The sequence below is a fragment of the Cynoglossus semilaevis genome, unplaced genomic scaffold (assembly GCF_000523025.1).
Source record: "Cynoglossus semilaevis isolate Cse_v1.0 unplaced genomic scaffold, Cse_v1.0 scaffold1721, whole genome shotgun sequence".
Classification (NCBI taxonomy): Eukaryota; Metazoa; Chordata; class Actinopteri; order Pleuronectiformes; family Cynoglossidae; genus Cynoglossus; species Cynoglossus semilaevis.
This window is the reverse complement of record NW_007585111.1, coordinates 279867-304801: the sequence shown is the minus strand read 5'-3', so window position 1 is coordinate 304801 and position 24935 is coordinate 279867. Positions and strand designations below refer to the sequence as shown.

The 24935-nt window shown below is 41.2% G+C and overlaps 1 protein-coding gene across 1 annotated transcript in view; it reads left to right on the top strand.

The window, feature by feature from the left end:
* Positions 1 to 24932, top strand: part of LOC103398446 (unconventional myosin-IXa) — a gene marked incomplete at its 3' end in the record, with an annotated part of 69906 nt that extends 44974 nt beyond the window's left edge. Inside the window, exons 11-42 of the mRNA XM_025053561.1 lie at positions 105 to 239; positions 2288 to 2409; positions 3586 to 3727; positions 4270 to 4465; positions 5681 to 5800; positions 7223 to 7298; positions 9818 to 9943; positions 10414 to 10453; positions 10546 to 10668; positions 12162 to 12242; positions 12428 to 12538; positions 14348 to 14470; positions 15375 to 15524; positions 15954 to 16285; positions 16503 to 18260; positions 18505 to 18598; positions 18793 to 19011; positions 19792 to 19889; positions 20021 to 20154; positions 20233 to 20453; positions 20545 to 20661; positions 20739 to 20927; positions 21059 to 21109; positions 21264 to 21375; positions 21837 to 21898; positions 22053 to 22245; positions 22837 to 22965; positions 23099 to 23204; positions 23287 to 23418; positions 23990 to 24113; positions 24619 to 24639; positions 24801 to 24932. Of these exons, the coding sequence (XP_024909329.1) occupies positions 105 to 239; positions 2288 to 2409; positions 3586 to 3727; positions 4270 to 4465; positions 5681 to 5800; positions 7223 to 7298; positions 9818 to 9943; positions 10414 to 10453; positions 10546 to 10668; positions 12162 to 12242; positions 12428 to 12538; positions 14348 to 14470; positions 15375 to 15524; positions 15954 to 16285; positions 16503 to 18260; positions 18505 to 18598; positions 18793 to 19011; positions 19792 to 19889; positions 20021 to 20154; positions 20233 to 20453; positions 20545 to 20661; positions 20739 to 20927; positions 21059 to 21109; positions 21264 to 21375; positions 21837 to 21898; positions 22053 to 22245; positions 22837 to 22965; positions 23099 to 23204; positions 23287 to 23418; positions 23990 to 24113; positions 24619 to 24639; positions 24801 to 24932 (5769 nt within the window). The remainder of the gene's footprint in view (positions 1 to 104; positions 240 to 2287; positions 2410 to 3585; positions 3728 to 4269; positions 4466 to 5680; positions 5801 to 7222; positions 7299 to 9817; positions 9944 to 10413; positions 10454 to 10545; positions 10669 to 12161; positions 12243 to 12427; positions 12539 to 14347; positions 14471 to 15374; positions 15525 to 15953; positions 16286 to 16502; positions 18261 to 18504; positions 18599 to 18792; positions 19012 to 19791; positions 19890 to 20020; positions 20155 to 20232; positions 20454 to 20544; positions 20662 to 20738; positions 20928 to 21058; positions 21110 to 21263; positions 21376 to 21836; positions 21899 to 22052; positions 22246 to 22836; positions 22966 to 23098; positions 23205 to 23286; positions 23419 to 23989; positions 24114 to 24618; positions 24640 to 24800) is intronic.
* Positions 24933 to 24935: the final 3 nt, after the last annotated feature.

The window sequence follows — 24935 nt, the reverse complement described above, 5'->3', positions numbered from 1 at the left end:
TGTATATATATATATATGTATATATATATATATGTATATGTATGTATATGTATGTATATATATGTATATATATATACCATAGTAATTATATGCACTGTTTTTAGACCCTGTCCATCGGAGTGCTAGACATCTTTGGCTTCGAAGACTACGAGAGCAACAGCTTCGAACAGTTCTGCATCAATTTCGCCAACGAACGCCTCCAGCACTACTTCAACCAGCACATTTTCAAGATCGAACAGGTGAGACGCCTCCGATCGGCCTCACTTCTTCTTCCCAGCGAATCACAGCGCACGCTCCCTCATCTACATCACAATCACATGGAAACGATGCAGACATTTTTCAGAGGGTTAGGTTGTTCAGAGGAGCTGTGTGACCACCCTGACTGTGGGGAGAAGTCCTCTCCTAAGTGAGCTGATTAACTTCAAAGGAGCCTTTCAGGGTGACCATGTGTACGTTTGTGCCTGTGAGTTAAACACAGTGTTTACTTTGATGTTCAGTCAAATCAGTGACGGGCCGCCACGTGATTTAGAGGCAGGACAAGTTTGGAAGCTTCCCTGAACTTCATGAATTACAGGCTTCCAGGCGTTTGTCGCTGGAGTCGTTCCTGCTCAGTACAAAAACAGTTGTTCAGCTGACACTGCCTCATCTGTACGTCATAAATATGCCAAGACTAACAGAATCAAGAGGCTTCAAAGGATCCTTTGTATTTTGGTTGTAGGTGAATGAAATTGATTTTCAATTAATCACAGAAGGAGGTCGGCTCCATCAGTGGCTGTGTTTGTGATACTTCATATACTGATACTACAAAGCTTTAGGCTCATAAACATCCATACATTGAATGCAGCTCTTGCAAGGAATAATGCAAGACAAGGTAACAAGAGCTCCATAAAGATTTTGTAAAATATTACTCCACTGAAGTAATAGCAGCCAGTCAGCAGCCAGTCAGCATGGTGGCAGTGGTGGATCAGGAAGCAGACTTGTGATCAGAAGGTCGCAGCTTTGAATCCTCCAGCCACCAGGTTCAACTGAGGTGCACTGAGCATGGCACCGTCCCCACACACTGCTCCCCAGTGCAGTCAACTCCAGTATCCAGTTGCACTACATTGTTGATAATTATAGTAAATATTGATAGTCATATCCATGTATTTTCCTCCTTCCACCCCAGAACAGTGTTTTTCAACCTTAGGGTCGTGACCCCACGTGGGGTCCCCTGGAATTCAAATGGGGTCGCCTGAAATATCTAGTGTGTGTGTGTGTGGGTTTTCTCTGGGTACTATGGGTTCCACCACAGTTCATAAATACACAGGTTAGGTTGACAGTAACCATATCTGCCATTTATGGTAGTGTTTAAAATGTTTCGTTGACAGGTACACAATTAAATACATGTCTAATGTGTTAAATACTGTACTCAGTGATCATTGGTCTCTTTCGTAGACTATGGTTTGAAAATGATTGATTTTTTTTTTCAACTCTGACTTCCTCTACATGAGAGTAAATCTTTAAATGTGTCTCACATCGATTCGTGGAGGTCCCATGAATCAGACTGCCAACATGTGAGATGTCAGTGTTCAGATATTCCTAATGGTTTGCACAATAGTTTTTTTTATGTGTGTGAGAGGAAAAATCAATCAACAGCACTTTGTCCTCCTGAAATCCACAGACTGAGAGCTGACATGGCTTCTGTTCCTGCAGAAGCAGCTTTATAGCATCAGCTGAAGTTAATGAGCAGATGGATTTTGTTAATTGATCAGCCGTGATGGCAGACTGACATCAAACCAGCAGAAGGAGGAAAACACCTTTATTAAGTTGATTACAACAGTTGGCAGTTGTCACAGTAATTATCAACCGTCTTTAGACTGCAACTACTGAAGGAGTAGAAGAGAAGCCAGTTAGCTTAAACTGACACCAGACAAATATTTATTTTTGGGATTGGTGTCTGTATTGGGTCTGATTCCTCATTTAAATACTCACTCTTGTACTCAAACTTGTACTTTTCCAAGGGGAACTCCAGAGGGATTAGTAAAGTTCTATCTATCCATCCATGCGTCCATCCATGTGTCCGTCCGTTCATCCATCCATCCATCTATCCATCCATCCACCCATCCATCCACCCCCCCATCTATTTATCTATCAATCTATCCATCCACCCATCCATCATCCATCCATCCCTCCATCCATCCATCCATCCATCCAGCGACCTAAGCACATTATTGAGTTTGCTGAGCGTGCTGCTGAGATACTGACCATCAGAACTGACGTCTGTGGTTGTTGTAATGTTCTGCTGCAGGAAGAGTACAGGGCGGAGGGAATCAGCTGGAGAAACATCGACTACATCGACAACACCGGCTGCATCAACCTGATCAGTAAGAAGCCCACAGCTCTGTTCCACCTACTGGACGAAGAGTGCAAGTGAGTCTGTCGGCCTGTTTATTTATCTGCCTGATTCCTGGTCCTTGGTAACTCATGAAATTTTCCTTCAGGGAAACTGTCAAAAATCTCTGGCAGGTAACAGCAAACATTCCTGCCAGACGTTCAGACCAAAGCTGTGTCTCCTTCTCTTTCTCTGTCATTTTCTGTCCTTATAACGACTCTCTGACTTTTCATTTCCAGTAAACATGCAAAGAGATACTACAGTTTTAAACAATACTTTCCAGCACTAATGGGAACCACTTATGTTTATACAAACTTTTACAGGAATGAAATACTACTGTAAAATTGACTTCTCAAGAACTGCTCCACACGATTAGAATTTTGGAACCAGAACCGGCCTGTGTTTCAGCTTATTATAGGAAACAAAGAACCTAAAACTGTTTTGTTATGAGATGTTGGGGTTAAACCCATGTAGAAGACCAGTGATGGATGGATCTCCGGCTCTGACAAGTCCAGCTCAGCAGCAGCCTGTAAATCAGAATGGTCTTATCTATTGGTCTGATCTGATAAGTTTCTGAAATGAAACACTTTCATCAGACTGTTGGTTAAATGGATGAACCTGATATGCAGCTGTTCTAAACTGCAGACTATCTGTGCTTTTGTACTGTGCTATTCTCTTTCTCTTCCATTTGGACCAAATCTGATGCCTCCTGGTTGGAGAAGCTGGAAAGCACCACAACTCTGGCTGTGTTGTTTTAGTAGCTCAGATTTCAGCCTGTTCCCAAACCTCTGGTGTCCTGTTCTTCCCCTTCTCTTCCTGTAAACTCTTGATTATTTGCAGAATCACCATCAAAAGACAAAAGAGAAATTTGTGCGGTGGTCAGTCTGTGAATCATCCTGTACAGTCTACAATCCACAGGTTTGATGGTGTTAGTTTGTCACATTAACTGTGATCCAAATGCTTGTTTTTTTGTCTTTAATTAATTTCATTCTTCTTTGATGGAGGTTTCAGGAATCTGTTGAACATTTCCAGTGATTGTTTTTTTTTTTTTCATTTGGACTTGGTTTATTTGACAACCTGGAAACAAGTGCATCAACACTGTAATTTCCTGGCCAAGGTGGTCACTCAGTGTGTTTTCATTTAAGAAACAGATGTCACACGTCAGCTTTGACTTCTTCAGATAACATTTTTCTCTTCTCTGACTTTTATTCCAGCTTCCCTCAAGCCACCAACCAGACACTGTTGGATAAGTTCAAGCGGCAGCATGAGGGAAACAGCTACATCGAGTTCCCCGCGGTGATGGAGCCGGCCTTCATTATTCACCACTATGCTGGAAAGGTCAAATACGGGGTCAAGGTCAGTGTCGTCTTTACACCTTCTCTGCATCTTATCTCAGCTGTGTGTCTCCTCTGATGTTTTCCTGTTGTAGTTTACTGTCATTTTTTTTCTTTCATATTTCGACACAGCATCATTGAATTAGTGGTTTGATTGAAAAGAACTCTTCTCTTCTCAGCTCTCCAAACATTTTGATTGCTTTGTTTTCCAGTTTGTGCACAGGATTTTTAAACACCATCAGATGGATTGTAAACATTTCCAAAGCCCAAAGTCTGCTCTACAGACGTGTTAAAGCATCAATGCCTGTTAAATCACTGTGGGTCTGTGTTGTTGTGAAACAGACGGGGCTGGAGTCATGCAAGCATGGAACGAGTCAAAGAGACAACGATTAGGCAAATTGGTGTTGATGTTTGAATGTTTATTCTGTTGATTGATCAGCTGTGTTTATTATTGCTCCATTTAACTGTTCAAAGATGAAGAGTTAACAATGCTCTACTGCAGTAATGAATACTCTTGAAGAAAGAAAAGCAATACCGCTGATTGCTGTGGTACGTCTCGTGCAGGATTTCCGGGAGAAGAACACTGACCACATGCGTCCAGATATTGTTGCTTTGCTCAAGAGCAGTAAAAACTCCTTCATCTGTGGCCTGATCGGCATCGACCCTGCGGCCACTTTCCGCTGGGCAGTTCTGAGAGCGTACTTCAGAGCTGTGGTGGCTTTTAGAGATGCTGGGAAGAGACACACGCTGAAAAAGACGGGTGAGCACTCACACTGACGGAGACACACACAGTCTGTGGGAAAGTGAAAAGTGAATTATAAAGAAGGGCTTTGCTGTTGTTGTTTAGTCAAATTAAAACAAGAATAAAAGCAAATTAAAACAATATTTTTTTACTTCTAGTATGAGGTTCATTATTTTGGCCTTACAGTGAATCATCATTATTTGAGATAGAACAACATTCCTAATTATGACCAAAGAAACACATTTTGGTCTTTTGCTTCAACAGAAAATGAAACAGCAGCAGGGAGGTGAATATAAAGAAAAAATATCAAGAAAAAGATTTAAAACTCCTGGACATTGAGATGTTATTTCAATCTTGAGGTTCATTGAAACTAAAACTTTTGTCAGCACTGTGTGTAAATACCATGTGTATCAACTGTGTTTTAGTGCAAGAACAGGTGCATGGACCATGGTTGGAGTACAGTGCGTTGTTCTGCCCATGCTTTAGAATGTGTTAGATCAGTGGTGTAGGGTTGTACGTCACGTGTGCTTTACATGTCTGTCCACTTTGCTGAGTGCACAGTATTTAGTATTTTCTCTTCCATGTTTTTATTACTGTTTAAATGTGTCAGTAGAGCTGGTAGAGTTGTAGCGGTCAGTGTGCCTGTCTTGCAAGCCCAGAGTCCTGAGTTCGATTTCCAGAGGAACCACATATTTGGCGCCTCCAAGGGGCAGCCTGTTGCAGCTGATGTGCTGTTAATGCCACAATTATTATTATTATTATTATTAGTCTGCTGCGTATTTTCTCTTAGCTCTGGCTATTTATACGACTGCCTTCTTTCTGCTCAAACTGTCTTTGATATTCCAGCTTCAGTATGGAGTATGGATCTGACATCCTGTATTTGGGCAAATGTAAAACATTTATTCTAAGTCTTATATATGTTTAGATAAACATGTAACCGTCACCTAAATGGAGCCCTTTGTACATTTTTAAGAATTAATTTAAGGATATAATGAATTAATATATATTTGTTTTTCAACATTTTTTAAAATTTATTTATCTATTTTAATTCAGGAAACCCTAAATGGAGAAGCTGGAGACTCCAACTTCTCAAAAGTCAATCATTTTCTCTCCTGTAGACGAATGCTTCTCCTCATCTTTTCCCACTGTCTAATCTGTTATTTTTCTCTCTTTTTCTTGTGTATTTCACATCTCCTTTTTTGTTTGTTTGTTTGTTTGTTTTGCTTCTCCAAGGGCATGATGAGGCTGCTCCCGGTGCACTTTTGAAAAGTGTGGATAGTTTTAGCTTTCTGCAGCACCCTGTGCATCAGAGAAGCTTAGAGATCCTACAGAGATGCAAAGAGGAGAAGTACAGTAAGGCTGCACATGTCCTCCTTTTAGACCCTGACCCTTTAGGAAAGTGAAGGGACACGGATGACATAATCAATCTACTGAAGCAAAACACAGCTGAAACACACAGACATCTAAACTAAAAGTGTTTTATTTAAAAATATAATTCACAAAGAATCAGTTTCCTGCTTTGTGATTTGCGATTTTCAGTTTTTGAAAATGTCAGTGGATCAGATGCTTGATGGTCTCCACTCCCTCTCACTTCTCCCTCCTCCCCCCTTTGCTTGTGCCTGTTCTCATGGTCCTGTCTTGCGTGTCGTTCACTCGCATGTTTCAGCCACTCTGTCACTAACTCTGTGCTTGTAAATGCTTCGCAGAAAAATGTATGATTGCAAAGTGCAAACAACTCACTTTATTCTGGTTAAACAAAAGAGAAAAAACCCTCATCACTACATTTCCATGTGGAAATGAACAAATTAAGCGCAATGACTTTTTGAAGTTCAAAGGTGTTTTGTCATCATCACTAACAGGCAGCTTCACAGGCAACTTAACATGTGGTGAAATGGGCTAACAGTGACCGTCACACACTGCTGCAGCACAGAACGGTCTTCATCTGACAAAGTCACGGAAATGAAAATCATTCACTGTCACTGGATTTAAACATTTCGCAGCGTGGATTTTTTTCTGCCGATTTTTCTTTTGTTTTGTTTTTCGGACTAATGTGAGCTGGTGTAGGATTATTATAACACCATCTTAACACTTAACAATTCAAAGTATTAACCATTTACTCTCATTCCACTTTGATCTCCTCTTTTTGGACATCACCTTGTTGATCATATAATGAAAATGTCACTGTCAGCTGGTCCATTCAACATTCTTAAAAGAAGCAAATTCACACTGAAGTTAGTCACAGTTTTATGTATAACTCATTCAAACACAAACGCTTCTAAAGAGTTAGAAAGATTGACCAGTATTAGAGACAATAAGAAGAGAATGCTGCAGACCATGAAGGACTCTTCTGGTGAAGAGAAGCCTTAAATCTTAAAGTACTAGTATAAAAGCACTGAGGAGACCTGTATTACCGTAGGTAACCTAATAGAGTTTTAGAAAAGCATTCAGTTTAAGTTCCTTCATTACATTTTTAAATTATATGCAGTATTATATACTAACAAAAGTACTTTACCCCACAACCCTTTCCTGAGTCATCACCAAACTAAATGTTATTTTCCCACTAAATAGGAACATAACACTCACTGCAATAACAGAACAGTAACATTTCACTTGTGTTTCTTGTCTATTTGGCTTGTCAAGAGGTTGAAGGATCTCATCACTTGTTTGTGTGTCAAAATTGGGGGATTTGTTTGTGTATTTGTGGTGCTTGGTGGTTGGTGGTTGGTGGTTGGTGGTGATGTTTCATATTTTACCAACCTGTCTGTTTGCAACCAGGTGTGACCAGGAGAAATGCACACAGTCGGCCGTCAGACCTTCAGGGAGGCAACAGTGTTAACGACAAACCACCTCGGTAAGAGTCTGGGTTCCACTGTGACTTTCACCGTTTGATCACATGCACTACTTACATGTGTAGACAGAGTTCACCCACAGGTCGTAGTTATGCCCGCATTCATGAAATACCGCAGATATGCAGCAGGTGGACGTGCAAGAGCTCCTGTGAATGAGTCACATGAAGACCAGTGTGTTAGAACACCTGATAATGATGAAGCCGTGCACAACACCAGCTGTAGGCTCTAAATGGATAAGAATCCTTTTTATTCATGTTATTTATTGTTAGAAAGCACAATATGGAAAAACACATGCTGTTAAAACTGCAGCCTGATTGGTCCAAAATGGCCATCAAATATAATGTTTTTTTCAGTTTACTCACAACTCATTAAACTTGGGCCTGTTTAGATGAACACAACGCTGATGTACTCAAAGAAATGGAAGAAAAAAAAAAACAAAGATTTTTTTTTACAGCTCTGTCTTGCTTTTTTATTCGTTTTTATAGCCATCTGCTGCCACCTACTGGAAGAGTATTTTTCTGCTTGCCACTACTGCAAATAAAGGTTACAGTAAATAAATAATGGTTTTATTTCAGTGCACACCATACATTCTTTCGTGGTACACAGGTGTCCCACTGTACATTGATCTGGAATCGCTGGTCTAAAATACTGGGGAAAAGATAACAATAATCTCAGTGCTTAGTATGTTTGACGAACGGCAATGGGATAAACAGACAAAAAGTACTACAGTATCTTAACAGATCCTCTCTCTAGCTCTCCTGGCTTGCTGCAGTTCTTCGATGACCTTCGACCCCACATTGACCTTATTTCATTTAATCTCACGTACATATTACAAAGAAAGTAAATATTAACCTTTTACAGAGCTCTCAAAGCCTTTGTTAAATGCATGCTGTCATAGACCGATGCTTTAACGTCCACCTCGGGGCATTGACACAGACATGCCATGCCTTTAAAAAAGACTGATGACTGTTCTCTGACCCCGAGCATTGCTCCCATACCACCCCAGTTAGAGCGCGGTCCACCACCTCCTCTAATTAGCTGTGGACCATGAGATTAGCACCCCACGACCACGGCTGCTAGCAGAGAGAAACTTGTAACAGACAGCTTTTGTTGCACCAGTTCTCAGTCCGGGGCTGTCCAAATCCCTTCGTAATGTGATTTGCAACCTCTGCCCTCCCTCGCTGTCTTTTCGCTTTGTACTTGCACACACTCGTGCACGCATTCTCCACATACGAGGAGAGCGCTAAAGCCTGAGCAGCTGCTTCCTGTGATGTAAAGGCAGTTCTATGCATCGGAGAAAAGCAACCAGGGAACAGTAAAATATTCAGTAAATATTCAGTCTCTGACAGAGCAGTGCCTTGTGGAGTACAACAGTATCTGTAGAAGTCGAGTTATACCAGAGATATGAACTGAGCAAAACACTCCCTTTAACATACAGCCACTGTGCACTCTGGGTAAATATTCACCAATAAATATGAAAGCCAGGATTTATAAGTGCAACTATGTAATTCTGCTGCTATAATCATATCATAATCATATCATAATTTACTGCAGGTTGCTGGTGTTACAGCCTGGCCTCCATCAAGAGATCACTTTATTCACATACTTTTACTAGATAACCATTGTTTTCAATTTATTTGGTGGAGAATGGTCCAGTTAGGCTACATTTCAAGTTCCACTGTGTACTTCTCTGAGTCAATAAAAAGGAAATCAGGTCACAAATCAGGATGGGCTACAGGCCTTATGTTTTCAACAGTGGTCTGCAGCCCCCCAGACCCACATATAAGTAAATATCTTTTGATATTTATTTAAGTTCTTTCATTCCTACAAAACTGCTATTCCCATTGAACAAAGTAATTAGAATAACAAATCAGTGCAATAATTTCCCCATGGTGGCACCGATATGGAAATGATTGATATAGAATTTGCTCCTGCGATAGCTCCTTGAATTTGGAATTTGCACAGGAATGGGAATTGGAATACGATTGGTCAAAACAGCTGTGGCCAAAGAATATATAAAGCTCTTTAAAAGTCCTTATTCAATCATTGAACAAACAAACAACATTTCATACAAATTGACCTGAAACTGAAAAATTCCTGATGCTCCAGTAATCTGCAGAGCTGAGTCAGAATTCTCCTGCCTCTTGTTTTATTTGGTTGTTCAGCAGCTCCCAGACTTCAGATTGGTTAATGGTTTTGACCATAATCTGACCGCTGCTGTTTTTGTTATGACTCTGAACAGGTGGTGAGGTTTCACCTCTCCAGACCCGAGGTTTAAAACATGTAAAGCCTCAGTGAACTCTACTTGGTGTGGTGTGAGGTGAACTCCACTTTCTCTGCATAGAAATGTGTAGAGGTTATACTGCCCCTGCTGGAGACATGGGGCCAAGTGCCCAGAAGTAAATGTAAAAACACTGTATGCCAACACTGATGTTAATACAAAATTAGAATACTTTTAAAATGCTTTTTCTATTTTCCTTTTGGTTTTTTAACAACCCAGCTCTGTGTTTTTGCCTTGAAGGGGCTGGAATGGACGCGTGGGTCGACGCAGCCATGTGTCGTCAGGCTGCCACAACACAGAGGAAGAAGGCATCTTTGTCAACTCAGCCAGCAGCAAAATCCTGGAGAGAGCTCACGACATCCTGATGTCAGTAATGAGAAACAGCTGCAGTCTGTGATATTCTGACAGAAGCTGAGTTCAGGATTAGTGGATGACTTTTGTTATGGTTTTATATTTTTCCAATATTTTAAATTACAAAGGCTCTCAAAGGCAGCATTTTATTTCGTTGCTCGTCATTATCTGGGTCACGTTTGGACTTCATGGCCTTGAGACATCCTTAGAAATGAACAGTATGAGTTCAAACTCAGTGTCATCAAACATCTGCCTGGGTGAAGAGGCCCGCAGAGATGAGTGCATACCTATAAGGCTGCTGTTCTGACCTCTGACCTCCCAAATGGGGGGGGGGGGGCAAGTGGATTTGCCCATAGGGAGGAATTAAATTTCACTTTATTGACAGAAATATTAGCTTTCTTAGACTGAAGGAGATAGACGATAGATCTGTTTACTGGGTTGTTAAACTTGATAAAACCTCATTCTGTTTTCTTTTTCACCAACAGGAGGAACAAAAACTACAAATCAAAGCCAGCTCTGCCCAAGGTCTGTTTCTGTGTCTCTTCGGTTGTGTTGCTTTTACAGTGTAACACATTGTTCTTGGCGTTTTAAATGACTGTGACTAAATGTTTTTTCAGCATTTACTTAATGTCAAGTCTCTGAAGCACCTCAGTAACCTGACGCTGCACGACCGGATCACCAAGTCACTGCTTCACCTGCACAAGAAGAAGAAGCCACCCAGTATCAGCGCACAGTTCCAGGTCACACATACACACACACACACACACACACACACACACACACACATGGAAACAGACACTGAAATAACAGTGCTACAGTCTGGACCTGTTGCTTTCCCATCCAGCTGTGAATGTGATAAAAACAAGGTGTGTCAGGGCAACTGGCTGTGATGGAAACATTTTTCAATAGTTTTTTTTTTTTGGCTGTCTGTTCACTGTCTTTTATCCATGTGTTTCAACATAATGTGTGTTAAAGGATGAATCTTTTTATCTCAGCACAAAGTACTTGTACAAAGTTGCTAGACACCCAGAGGAAAGACTTTATGAAAAAAAAAGGACATTTCTCTACTCTTCCAAAAACAGCCTGGCTGTTTGCTAAGTTTTATTTGGCCAAAACAAATAATGTGCTCAAATTATCATTACACATCCAATGCAACATAAAGCAGTTTACCAGATGAAATGCTATTTTAATTAAAAAAAGACTTCAATCAGTAGTTGGAAACTGAGGAGTGTGTCACTGTAAATATGTCAAAGAGTGTTGAGGTTTGTAAATCAACAAACATACGCCCATATATGGTATGTTTTATACTGTTATAAAATGTCCTGATTTCCTTTCAGAGTCATATGTGTAGAATTGTGATTTGATGTGCCATTCCATTCACCCTTGTCATAGTGGACTCATACAGCAGGACATCTATTTACAGCACTTCTGTTTCCTGAATTTATGACATACTGTCTGGAGACTTTACCAAAAATTTTGAACGTCTCTTTTTTCTTAACTGGTGGTTGGCCATGTCTCAGTGTCAGACACGCCCGTGTGGGTCTTTACTTTAAAGCACAAATCTGTGCATATAAACATTCTTGAAGAAATAACTTCAAACCTCTAATGGGCTTTTACTGGAATTTATTGTATAGAAAGTATTTTTGTTTAAGTTTTGACTTGTTTGATCTTCACATTCTCTCTGGGAAAACAACAGTTTTGTTTTTTTAACTTCTAAAAAATGATCAGAAGCTGCAGGTGCTAAACAACAACTCCAAATACCACAAAAAAGCTGGAATCTCTCCTCCAGACTTGTTTAAAAGTGAACAGTATGCTGATCACTCTCCGGCTGTTGGAGCAGAGATGAGGTGCTGAGGCCCCTCTGGCTCCCAGCCTTGGCCCCAGTGTGTGGATGACTTCACCTCCCACATCCTGTGCTGCACTGATTGCTTTAATCTCCCATGGAGGGGGAGGAGACTGAATTCCTTGCCGCACTGAATTATCACACACACATGCTGACACACATGTGCACATGTTTATACACACACAGACATACAATGACTGGGCCTGGCAACGCTACACACATTTGTTTTTCCGCAGAGCCACATGCCTGCACAGACATTTTCTGGGTATTTGTGATTCCCAGAGAAGTCGGTGTCAAACAACAGCTGAGCTGAAACAGTCAGGCTGCCTTCACTTATGTCACGTTCATACTGTGTGTGACTTGTTGTTGTTCCTGTGTCTCCCCCTGCAGGCCTCTCTCAACAAACTAATGGAGACTCTGGGTCAGTCTCAGCCTTATTTTGTCAAGTGCATCCGCTCCAATGCTGAGAAGGTACAGTGTGATCTCTGCAGCCTGCAGTCCCTTTCTTCACTGTTTAGGTTTTGATTTTCAAAGCATTTTTCATTTCCTTTGAAGTTGGCACTCTTTTTTTAAGACTCTTCATCATTTCCCCCTGTTTTTCTGTGTAACCTCTGCCACCTCCCTCTCTTTTCTTTTTCTTTCTTTCCTGTTCTCAGCTGCCCTTAAGGTTTAATGATAACCTGGTGCTCAGGCAGCTGCGGTACACAGGCATGCTGGAGACTGTGCGCATCCGGCAGTCAGGCTACAACATCAAGTTCACCTTCAAGGTAACCTGCAGTTACTACCTATACTTGATATCAAAATCAAAGCAAAAAATACATAAATCCCTAAATCTATGTACTCCATTTACCACCTGTAAAGACTGGGTTAGAAACAGTCCTGGTCCAGTAAGATGCAGGATACTCCCTGGATCCTATTAAAGGCCTGACACAGAGACTGTTAAGTGGAACTTTGAATAGTAAACAGTTCAAATTTGATTAAAAAAAAACTCTGATCACACATAGGAGTGTGTTTTGAACTTTTTTTTATTTTTTTTAATGACAGTGATACATGTCATCTGTCCCATCAGCACTGATCAGTTTCATTGTCCACCACCCCTAAGGTTTGAACCGTGCTCAGTGTTTTGTGCCAGTGAAGCAGTTTAGCATCAACGGAAAACATGTTGTTTTTGCTAATTTGTTTGACCCGGCACGTCTGTTTTTTTGAGGAGAGAATTACAGTGTTGTGGTGAAGAGAGCAGCCATCTTTACCACACTGGCTTTCATTGTGAACAGTGATGTCAACCCTCTGAAAAAACCCCAGTCCATGACTAACATGGCAGATTGTATTTGATGCTGATTAGAAAAGAGTATGTTGATCGTTTTTCCATTCTGTGACCTCAAACATCGATTTGTGCCAATCGTATGATGTCAAAGACTTGGGAAACGAAAAAAGTCTGTGACAAATCAGTCGCGTTGTCCTATGAAAACAGAGTAGTTACAGTATCAAGAGAAGACGTCTGGGCTTCTTCGTCTTCTTAAGTCTGCAGTGGACTACTTTAAACCTCATTAAATGGATAACAGTCCTGTCAGTGATTTCTATCAGCAGTGACCTAATGTAAAACACAACATCCAGACTACATTGTTAAACTACTCCTCAGATCTGCATTTCATTTAACAGTCATATACAACAAAATATCACATATGGATGAGTTTGGCTGTTTCATAATCCTGAGGTCTTTAACTGGGGGTGGGGAGTGTAATAGGGAGCAGGGAGGTCAAGAAATTCTGGCTTAATTATATATAATATAAATTAAGACACAAACAAATGTCAAAAGACCTGAACTAGAACATTCAAAATTAATAATTTGTAACTTAAAAAAGAGAGAGCAAACAATTTGGTTTGATAGCTGTTTCAGTATTTTATGTGAAATCTTTATGTAAACAAACACTAAACACAAACAGGTGAAAACCATTCATGTGTTGGAAGCAACTTAGTTGTTTATACTGTTGGTTATTTGTCACTGGTAAACTGTTGATGATCCCATTGGATTAACTTGAGTCCGGGTCATCTTCACTCATCACACATTCCTTCACCACACACATACTCAGCGCCGCAGACGGCATTCACAAGGAGTATTTTGGGCACAGTATGACTTTGGAGGACTAAGCAGTTTCCAGGCCCTTAAGAACAGAGCCTCTCCATTGTCCCCCAGTCTCCCAAACACTCCCCATGCCTGTAATTGTATAAACACTGCATCTGTTTCCCTGTCCACCCCCTGCAGCCTGGGCTGCAGAGTGGATTGAACTCAGACAATGAGCCTCAGTTTGAAGAGTGGGAGTTCAGCATATTTATACCATGATGTTTAAACTCTTGACAATATGGACAACACAGACTATTACCTGGAAACACATGTGCCTTGACAGCTTCTTCTTAATTTGTCTTTGCTTGTGTTGACTGAAGACGACCGCTCGGGTCTCACTGTTCGAGGATTACACCTCAGATTCAGCTCCCAACAAAACCATGACAAACCCAGGGATGTCAAACAATCTGATTAAATCAAAGGTTTTTTTGAACTTCCTCCTCTCTTCATGCAGGACTTTGTCCATCACTTTCATGTGCTGCTGCCAGAGGGCGCCCGTGGCACCAAAGAGGGCATCCAGCAGTGTCTGGACCAGCTGGACCTGGAACCAGAAGGATACCAAGTGGGAAAGACAATGGTATACTCCCTCAACCTCTTTTGTTATTTTGGCACTTGATTGTGATAAACAACTACAGTAAATATGTTACATATGTTTTTAACGTTACGAAATATCCATGTCTGCACTGTCTCTTATTCTGTACAAAAATGACAATAGTTTTTAACCATCTTAGATTTATGCTCCAGAATTACTTTTTTTACTCTAAAAAAATATTTTGAAAATGACAGTATTCCACATTTTTCTTCGGTAACGACGCGTTAGTGCACACAACAACTGTGTTGTTAATTAACCTGTATGTATATTTTTGGGAGACATTGTTTAGACATTTCAGTGAAAAAGCTATGTTAGACATCAGGGTCCAATAAGTGAAAGAATGCCATAAAATGGGTGTTAAATGAAAACGTTGGAGAAAGACTGTGGTTAGACAGTTTTCTTCAGTGATGTCATTGTTTGGGGGAGATGGGGAAGAAGGGGGCATCGTGTGCTTTATATTCAACTTTATGCTGCTGCATGTTCAGGCTGCTAATCCACATTGTGAAACATTGACTGTTAATAATGTGGGGCATAATATTTGGTTGTAATGGTCTGTTAGATTACATCAACCTCAAATAAGATCAGGATTATACTGTGTAGTGGAAAACCACATATTACCTGAAAGAGTCCTCTCAAGTCAAGGGTGTAATAATGATGGTGGTATGAATGAGTCACCACCAGGAAAGTGACTTTATTTGGGATGCTGTCTATATAATTAGGGGGTCATACCTGACATTCCTGCGATGATATGTCCACTCAGACATTTGTGTGGTTTATGTTCTGGTGAGTAACAGTCAGCAGTGTGTTTTAATTTTGGCCTCAGTCTTCATTAAGTCTCTGGACTACTGTAGTACACTGCACTGACTCCATCACTGTCTCCTCCTCCCAGGTGTTTCTGCGGGAGGTCGAGCGTCAGCAGCTGCAGGCCCAGCTCCACAGCAAAGTTCTCAGACTCATCGTCGGTCTGCAGCGGAGGTTCAGAGCCCGGCTGGAGAGGAGGCAGTTTGTGAGGATGAGGGAAGCAGCAGTCTGCATCCAGGTATTTTAATGGGTTTCTGAGTGTATGCTGTGATACAAATACAGGCAGTACAAGTTGGAACAATAGACAGTACCTCTGTCATGTAATCCATTTTAATTTTGTTGACTTTCATATGTGTTAATTAACTCAAATTCTTCCTTTAATGTATTTTGATTTACTGTAATTAATATTATTATTGTTGTTGTAAATATAGTCATTATAGTATATTATTATTGTTGTTGGTTTTGTTATTGTTAATATATATATTGCAATTTATATATATATGTGTATATATATACAGTATATATATATATTCATAAAATATTAATAGTATATATATAAATATTTATATCAATGTAAATATATATTTACATACATATACAGTATATTGCCATTTCTATGTAAAAGAAGCTTCAAGCTAAGTTAAAAATAATTGTCCTGTTCTTACAGAAATGGTGGCGTTTGTATCGCTCAATTGAAGATGAGGAAGAACTAGAAGACGATGACGACGAGATGTGTGACATTGCTGTCCAACAGGGGGCAGCGGTGTGTTTGCAGACACACTGGAGAGGTTACCGGGAGCGGCAGAGGTTCAGATTATGGAGACAGGCTGCACTGGTTCTCCAGACGGCGTGGAGATCGTGGCTGCAACGGCGTTGTACGGCAGCTCTGGTTATTCAGACGGCCTGGCGCTGTCATCGAGCCAGAGAAGACTACCTCTGTCTGTATGAAGCTGTGGTACGACTACAGGCAGTCGGCAGAGGCTACCTGGCCAGGCAAAGGTGAGCACTTCATCTTGTGTTCTTTACTGTTGCTAGGATATAAAGGTTGGACCTCTAAGGTGGGAGATACTGGACTTTAACACACCACCATACACTTCTAGTGGTTCTTTCAAATGAATGTGGCAGCATGGTTTTGTTTGTTTCTTTAAAAATGTTGCATATTCTACCTTCAGTGTACCAAAGTCAAGCCTTAATCCAATCTTTTTCTGAATGACAGCTTTAAAATCCTAAGAGAACAAAAACTGAAGGAGCGGCAGGAGGAGGTGCTTCTACAGAATGGCCGGGAGAGTCCTTCACCAGAGGAAGAGGAGGAACCATCTGCTAAAATCCCTGGGTTGGACCTCACCACCTGGGAGGATCGCTCCTACGAGCAGCGACAAAAGAACCTGAAGATACTCAGCATCCAGGAGATGCCAGTCAGGGAGGATGAAGAGCGAGGAGAACTTGGAACAAAAGAACCTTCCTCACCAGCCATAGTAGAGGCTCCGTCCACTGCATCCACTGTGGTGGTGCGGGAAAGAACAAGAACTTCAGATGAGTCCAGTCAGAAAAACACTCGGGCCAAAAGGGAGAGTCGTCGGATGAGAGAATTGGAGCAGGCCAAGTTCAGCCTGGAGCTCCTGAAGGTCCGAGCAAGCAGCGGTGGAGCCTCATCTCCCCCCGAGGAACGTCGCTGGTCCGCAGAGCTGGTGCCTCCTGCAGCCTCACCGCTTTGTTCACCAGGGGGCACTCCTGACAGCCAGAGCTCTAAGGGCAGCTTTGAGCTCCTCAGTTTGGACGACGAGCCACCGAAGGCAACAGAGGAGGTGATGGACATTGAGGACACCTGCTCCCCTTCTCCTACTGTTATCCAGGAACCTGAGTCTAATGCAGAGGTTGTTTTAACAAACCCCAAATCATATGACTCTCAAACAGCAGAGGTTTCAGATGCTGCTCCACCAGACAGCCAGAAACTCCAGAACCAAATGGATTTGACTTCAGCCTCTAACGCCACACATCTGCCCAAAATTGACAATTACCTCCCAACATTCTACACCCCGGCCAGTGAAGGCCCTGCAGTCATCTTCCATCCTCCTGCAGTAAAACCTCTACAGGACACAGAGGCAGCTGTTTCTACCATCAAACCCCAGAAAGAGCGACAAGAGTCAATACGTCGGCCTGTGGTTGTGGTCATCAGTATGCAGAAAGAAACACCGCTGAGAGAAGAGCTCAGTGCTTTTATCCGCCCGCAAGTACAACTACAAGATGCTGCTGCTCAGACTGGGGAGTTGACGCCGTCTCCACAAAAACCTGATCCAGTACCAGGTCCAGATCCATTCTCTGGCTCCACCTCTGTCCCTCAGGCAGACCAGGCTGTCATTGAGAAACTGGTTCGACTAAATGAGGAGAAAGAGGAGAGGCAGCGGAATCAGCAGCAGCAGAATGAAAGAGAGATGATGGAGCAGATAAGACAGCAGAAAGAACTTCTGGAGCGGCAGCGCCTCTTCTTCGCCAAGTATGAAAATGAAATGTTTGAGAAACACAGAGGTGAAGCTCTTCACCGGATACAGCAAAGTCGTAAGAGCAGACCAGACGTGGGTGCACCTGAGGCGAGGGCCAGACCTCCTCGACCTTCTTCGTTGCTGACCGAGAAAACAAAAGGAGTCGCTCCCCATGCCAGAACACAGTCGGACTCCACTGCTCCATCAGTGGCGCCTCCTGCTGCTGCGGCCGAAATCCGAGGACGTGCCCTGCACAACCTGCTGCCTCATCCACAAACATCACAAACATCTGCTCCTAAAGAAAAACCCCAGCGTGTCAGGCCCTCACCTGAGGGCTGGGCGCCTAAACTCACACTAGAGTCCAGAGATGGAGGAGGAACCAGAGGAAGAACAGCTGCCAGCAAACAAGCAGATCATCCAGGAACCACAGGGAACCCGGTGGACAAACCAGGAAACATCTTCTTTTCTCCAAAGGATAAAGTGACGTTCACAAAGTGAGTGACAGACTTTTATCTAACTGCTCCTTGGATTTTACAGGTGTTAATAACCATATTTACAATCTTTGAAGAACATATAGTCCATTTTAGGCAAGGATTCATTCTGTAGTGTTAAACAACAAGGTCAAAAGTTCAAATACAGTATTGGTTGGTCAGTACTTCTACACTCGAGGTGGAAAAAATCCTTTTTCATTTTGTGCTGATTCTCTTGTGTTCATGTTTTCCTACAACTTTTCACCAGGTTTGACAGTGAAGCTGCGGGTGAGGGGTCACGAGGGTCAAGTGCCACCGTCACATCAGTCTCCAAACCACCTAAAGGAGTAAAGGTCAGAGAGGTCAGTTCTCTACTCTGTTGTCTGTACAGAGTATCTCTAGACTGAAGCATGTGTTTTTCAGCCCTGTTTTTGAAATACTGCATATGAATGTCTGAAGGATACGTCTTACTCCGAGTCAGCTGTTCCAAAAAACACAGTTGTTTGGTTGGAAGCAGAGGGTTTTTAAATCACACTGTCACTCTGGTAAACCCCAGGTTGGCAGAGCAGGCCAAAAAAAGAAAGCCCGAATGGCTCGGACCCGCTCGGACTTCCTGACACGAGCTCCTGTCCTGTCACATGGGGGCGATACAGACGAAGATGACTTTGATGATGACGGCAGCCTGCACAGCCCCCGTCATTACACTCTGCCCCTCTCCAAACAGAGCTCCACAGAGACAGGCTTACGAGAGTCCTGTTTCAGTGACTCAGACATGGTAACAGGCGTCGTTAAAACCTTGGCCCTGTCTGGTTTCTTCAGCTCTCATCTTTTTTCCTCTTTGACTTTTTCTGAACTTCTTCAGCAGCGAGTGCTTGAACCGTAGACATGCTGCACAAATGTGACGAAGCTTCAAATAAGGCTTTGATTTGACATGAGAGGGCAGTACACGTTTAAATCCTGTCTATAAAGACACTTTTAAAACCTGAGGTCATTTAAACACTATTTACTACCACAGAAACTGAACGTAAGTTAAAATTATTTAAAATATAATGATTATAAGGAAATTATAATGAATATTGGCAACTGGGTTTTAATACCATTAATGGTTTAATGTCTATTTCGACAAACTGTAGAAATCATTCTAAGCATTAAATATTTGAGATTCTGTAAACGTTTTTTGCCCTGAAATGTCAACACTCTAACACAGTAGTTGCTGTTCTAACATGTTCCTCTTTCTCTCACAGCTCAAAGATATAAAAATAATTGTCGGCATGAAACTTCGCTCTGCGAATTTAAATTTTTAAATTTTTCTTTTCTTTCCTGACCATTTTCAACTTTTTCTGTCTTTTTTTCCCTGCTGGAAATGAGTTCCTCTTGTTCCCAACCCTGCAACCTAATGCTTTATTTTATCTACAAAATGTACAGTTAAGGTGAAAGTGTACTTTCACCTGTAGGTAATGCAGCTTCATTGGTGTGGTGCTGCCCTCTACTGATTTGAGCAGGATCCTTACGTCAAACTGTGTAATTTAAAATTAAAATTGTTCTTTATTTTCAGCCTGCCACCTTCGACGAGGAGAAGACGATGCACAAAGCCATGTCCTCAGGAGACTTGGCCAAAGTGGACTCACTGCGCAAGAATTCACAGGATGGAAGGTTTGAGTTTTGAGTCTTTAATCTTTTTTTTCTTCTTATCCTCTCTGGTCCTTTTCACTGTGGCCTCATTGCACAGCACAGATTGACGGCATAGTTAGTTTAACAGCTTGTTTTTTGTGTGTGTGTTTTAGCAGGGTGCGCGGGAAAATGCGTTTCTGGGGAAAAACCAAATATGGAGAAAAGAAGTCCTCCAGAGAAAAGCTGGTCTGTGGTGGAGACTCACTGGACGGAGAGAATGGAGACACTGGACAATTGCTGGGAGAAGGTGCCTCATCCAGGGACTCGTGTGTTGAGTTTTATTCCTCGTCTTCTATCACTAACTCTACTCTACTCCACACATCAGGTCAGGACAACATGTCGCCGCCCTGTAGTCCTGACTCGACACTGGATCGAGGATTCAGAGAATTCAAGGAGAACAAGGATCCTTCTCCTAAGGTCAAGCGAAGACGCAGTGTGAAGATCAGCAGCGTTGCTCTTGAACCCACCCAGTGGCAGAGCGACTCACTGCAGATCCTCACCTGCACCAACGATTACAGGAGCATGAACGACTTCCTCATGAAGAAGGTAAAAATGGGAAGGTGGGCGTTTTTTGTTTTGCTTCAAATCCACGTCAATAATCAATTCTCACCAACGTGTCCATGGTGTCATGTTGTAGATCAACGACCTGGACACCGAAGACAGCAAGAACGACACCATGGTGGACATCGTCTTCAAAAAGGCTCTGAAAGAGTTTCGTCTGAACATCTTCAACTCCTTTTCCACAGCACTGACTGTAGGTGTTTTCACTCTGATTAAATAGGAATTCATTTAGTTTGCTTTTCATTGTGACTCAATCATCGCACTCCCCAGATGGATGATGGGAAGAGCATCCGCTACAAAGACCTCTACGCTCTGTTTGAGCACATCCTGGAGAAGACGATGAAACATGAGCAGAGGGACTGGAATGAGTCTCCGGTCAAAGTTTGGGTCAACACCTTTAAAGTTTTCCTGGATGAGTTCATGACTGAGTACAAACATCTGGACAGCGCCCTCAGCAAGGTACGGACCTCTTATACACACCTGCTACACTGTGGCATTATCTAACTGTGGAAACGAATGAACTTGATATGATTAGTTTGGTCTTGATTGGTTTATTTATGTTAAATGTATTGTATCTCCTGTTGCTACAGCAGGTGGCCAAACCTGAACGCAAAAAGCGGAGGAAAAAAGACATCGACGTTGTGAGTGTATTTTATATTTTCTAAAATATATAAGCGATTCATGTGACCTTGAGATTTTTCAAAGACAAATTAAACATAGTTTGATGAAAGATTTAAATACACACAGAAGTGGAATGTCATCTCTAAATATCCTGTATTATGCTGCCCCCTGCAGGTGGAGGAGCATAATGGGCACATCTTCAAGTCCACACAGTACAGCATTCTCACGTACTGTGAATATTGCTCATCACTCATCTGGATGATGGACCGAGCCTGCGTCTGCAAACGTGAGTCACGCAAGTATTTATATAGTCATAGACATACTGACTTTCTGCCATGTGTGAATTTTTATTAGTAATTTTGTCAGTAACCAGATACTGTTTTTTTAATTAAGAATAAATATAAATTCCTAATTTAATTAAGGAATAAATGTAATGATGCTCACTTAATTTGTCCTCATACAAAATGAAATCACATCGCTCTCTCTCTCACATACACACACACGGAGCCCCTCCCCCTTCCCTCTTTAGTCTTAATCAGATTTCACATTTCAACTGGACTCATGCGACTCCGTGTCTCCGGAGAGTCGTCCTTTTTCACAGAGTCTCTTCTTTATGGCAGCCAATGCTGTGACTGGATCATTTCAGTCTTTCTTAAATCCCCTACTGTTGCTGAATAATGAAGAGACACTGTTTCTCTGTGGATCATGGGAATGACAACTTTGGTTTCTCTGCCTGTGTTAATCCAGTGTGCCGGTACGCCTGCCACAGGAAGTGCTGCCAGAAGACGACCACTAAGTGCAGCAAGAAGGTCAGTCAACCGGAGTGTGTGTCTGTGTGTTCATCACACTCTGATGTCTGGTCACAGGGTGTCTGTTCTTAGTTCTAGTTTTTTTTCCTGTATTTTATCAATGCTATTTGTACGTTTTCTTTTTAACATTATGACTATTTTATCCTTGTAACAGTTTGATCCAGAACTCTCCTCCAGACAGTTTGGAGTGGAAGTTTCTCGTCTGACTAACGATGAGAAAACAGTGCCCCTGGTGGTGGAGAAACTCATCAACTACATTGAGATGCACGGCCTCTACACTGAGGGAATATACAGAAAGTCTGGTTCCACTAACAAAATTAAGGAACTAAAGCAGGGACTGGACACAGGTAACTTTTTTGTTCCAAATAACAGGTCATGGATTTTTCCTGATTGTTCAGGAATTGTTTTGCTCCTGAAAAAATGTCATTTGGAGAGCATATCATTTTAATTTAACCAGGAAAGATAAACCTTTTAAATACCTTTTTGACAGATAAATCCCTTTAATTATTATTATTTAAGTGCACATAAGATACATGACACTTTTTTCGAGCTAAAAAGACAACATGGGCTTATTTGATGCAACAAAACGCCTTTCTTCTCGGTCCTCTTGGCAGAAACTATTAATTTTGCACACTATCTTTCACCAAATCTATTTTAACTTGTTGGTAGTTCCTGGTTAGACACATGTGGAAATGTGTGTTTTATGCTAAACATTTGACTGAGAAGTTTTGTGTCTATTTTATAAATAGGTCCATTACTGCACTAATGTGAGTTTCAAGGACAATATTAAATTTATTAGAGACATTTAGTCAAAATGCATTTGCACTTCATTCCAACACGGGTAAACAGCACGTATTACTGGTGAATGGTGGCGACTGTCTTTTAAAGCTGATGAGATAATTCACAGTACACATGATCTGGTTTCTCTGCATTCTTAGATGTGGAAAACATGAATCTGGACGACTACAACATCCATGTCATTGCTAGTGTGTTCAAGCAGTGGCTCAGAGAGCTGCCTAATCCTCTCTTGACATTTGAGCTGTATGAAGAGTTCATTCGTGCCATGGGTGAGTCACATTCATAGCAGGTTATTTTGTGTTGTGTAAATGTGTAACACTCTAAATTCTGTTCACAAACACTCACAAATGACGGGAAAAATCTGAACAAACTGTGACCCGTCTTGTCTCAATGTTTCTTTAGGTTTGAAAGATAAAAAAGAAATGATCAGAGGAGTGTATTCAGTTATCGACCAACTCAGCAGGACTCACCTCAACACTCTGGAACGCCTCATTTTTCATCTTGTCAGGTAATAGAATTTTTTTTTTTTTAACATATACGTATAAACCCTTTTCATTGGCTGAATTTAAGGCTGGCTTGGTGTTTTATAGAATTGCCCGAGAAGAGGAAACAAACCGTATGTCAGCCAATGCCTTGGCCATAGTTTTTGCTCCATGTATCCTGCGCTGTCCCGACACCATTGATCCACTGCAGAGTGTTCAAGACATCAGCAAGACCACAGCGTAAGAATGAAATTTATATTTGTGTAAAAAAAAAAAGGAAAAGGAATGAAATTGTTTCAGTTACTGGGAGACTGGTGGCCAGGAATGAAGCTAATTTGAGCCATGAGTAAATAATAAACATAGCTGGAAATATCTGTTTTTACCTTTGAAATCATGCAGGCATGCAATTGTCTAATATATATTTCTGAAATATTTCTTAAAGCATTATTGTCAAACATACTACACAGCGAGGAAAAAAATATTTTACATAGGAATTAATTTGTAATGTAGATCATAAACATGTTGTCAGTATTTTCTTCTTTACACACAGGAACAAAAATAATTTCACTAAGAACAAATTTGTTGATTCCCTAGAGAGCTGACATTTCTTTTTAAATGAGAATGTAGACTCATATCGTGTTATAGGTATAAAAGCACTTGGAAAAACTAATCTTATAGTAACATAATCTGAACTGAACAGTGTGTATCTACCAGAATACTGGCATATCTAAGGGAAAGTACACAAAGAAATAAAGAAATAATACAAGTTTACACTCCACTGACCTGTCATGTGTCATGTGTTTCCCTGCAGTTGTGTGGAAGTTATCATCTGTGAGCAGATGAACAAGTACAAAGTGAGAATAAAGGACATCAATACCCTGGAGTTTGCTGAAACCAAGGCCAAATGCAGACTAAGTGTGATTCAACGGTCAATGGTAAGAGACCTTTGACATGAGTGTGTGGGTGATCGCTCTGTTTCTGTAACCACATGGAATGACATGTGTAAAGACAGTAAATAAGTCTATGAGTGACAATCTGACTGACATAATTGTCAAATGGATTGTGAAGAGACTCTAGACCAGTGATCATGTGACATCACTGTCTCATGTTTGTGGAATTACAAGGCTTCTTGTATTATTTCCTACCCCTTTTTCCTAACCTTTTATTTTAAAACACTTGACATGTTTTATGTTTTTAACTCTACAGCATTTTTCCAAGCTAGTTAACCACTGGCTTTGGTTTTAGAAACTCATAAATTTACCAAAATGGGGAAAACAGTTACTATAATCTTTGTAATTATATTGTTGTTATAAACCCCTTGCTATACTTTATTTAGTTCTTTCATCAAACGTAAACAAAAATGCCTTTATATGTAAATTACTTAATGTAAAAATCTGTCTAATATCCATGATTTCCTTTTTTGTCACTTTTGCTCCTAAGCAGCAAAATGCAGCTAAGAAGGTAAAGATTTTGTGCTATTGTTTCAGTCTGACTCTGAGCTCTTCTGTTTATAAAGTTAAATTAACAGTATGTGTGACAACATCTTTTAGTTGATACCTGATGAAACAACTTTTTTTCATCATGTTAGACTTAATTGTTTGTTTTTGTTTCCTTTTCTTCAGGGCAAAGGTCATCTACAGGGACCAAACTACCTGGCACCTTCACCTCCAGTCAGTCCCCGGCTGACGTCTGTAGCTGATACTGTGGAGGAGGAGAGCAGCAGTGAAGATGCAGCGAATTACATTGTGGAAATCTCT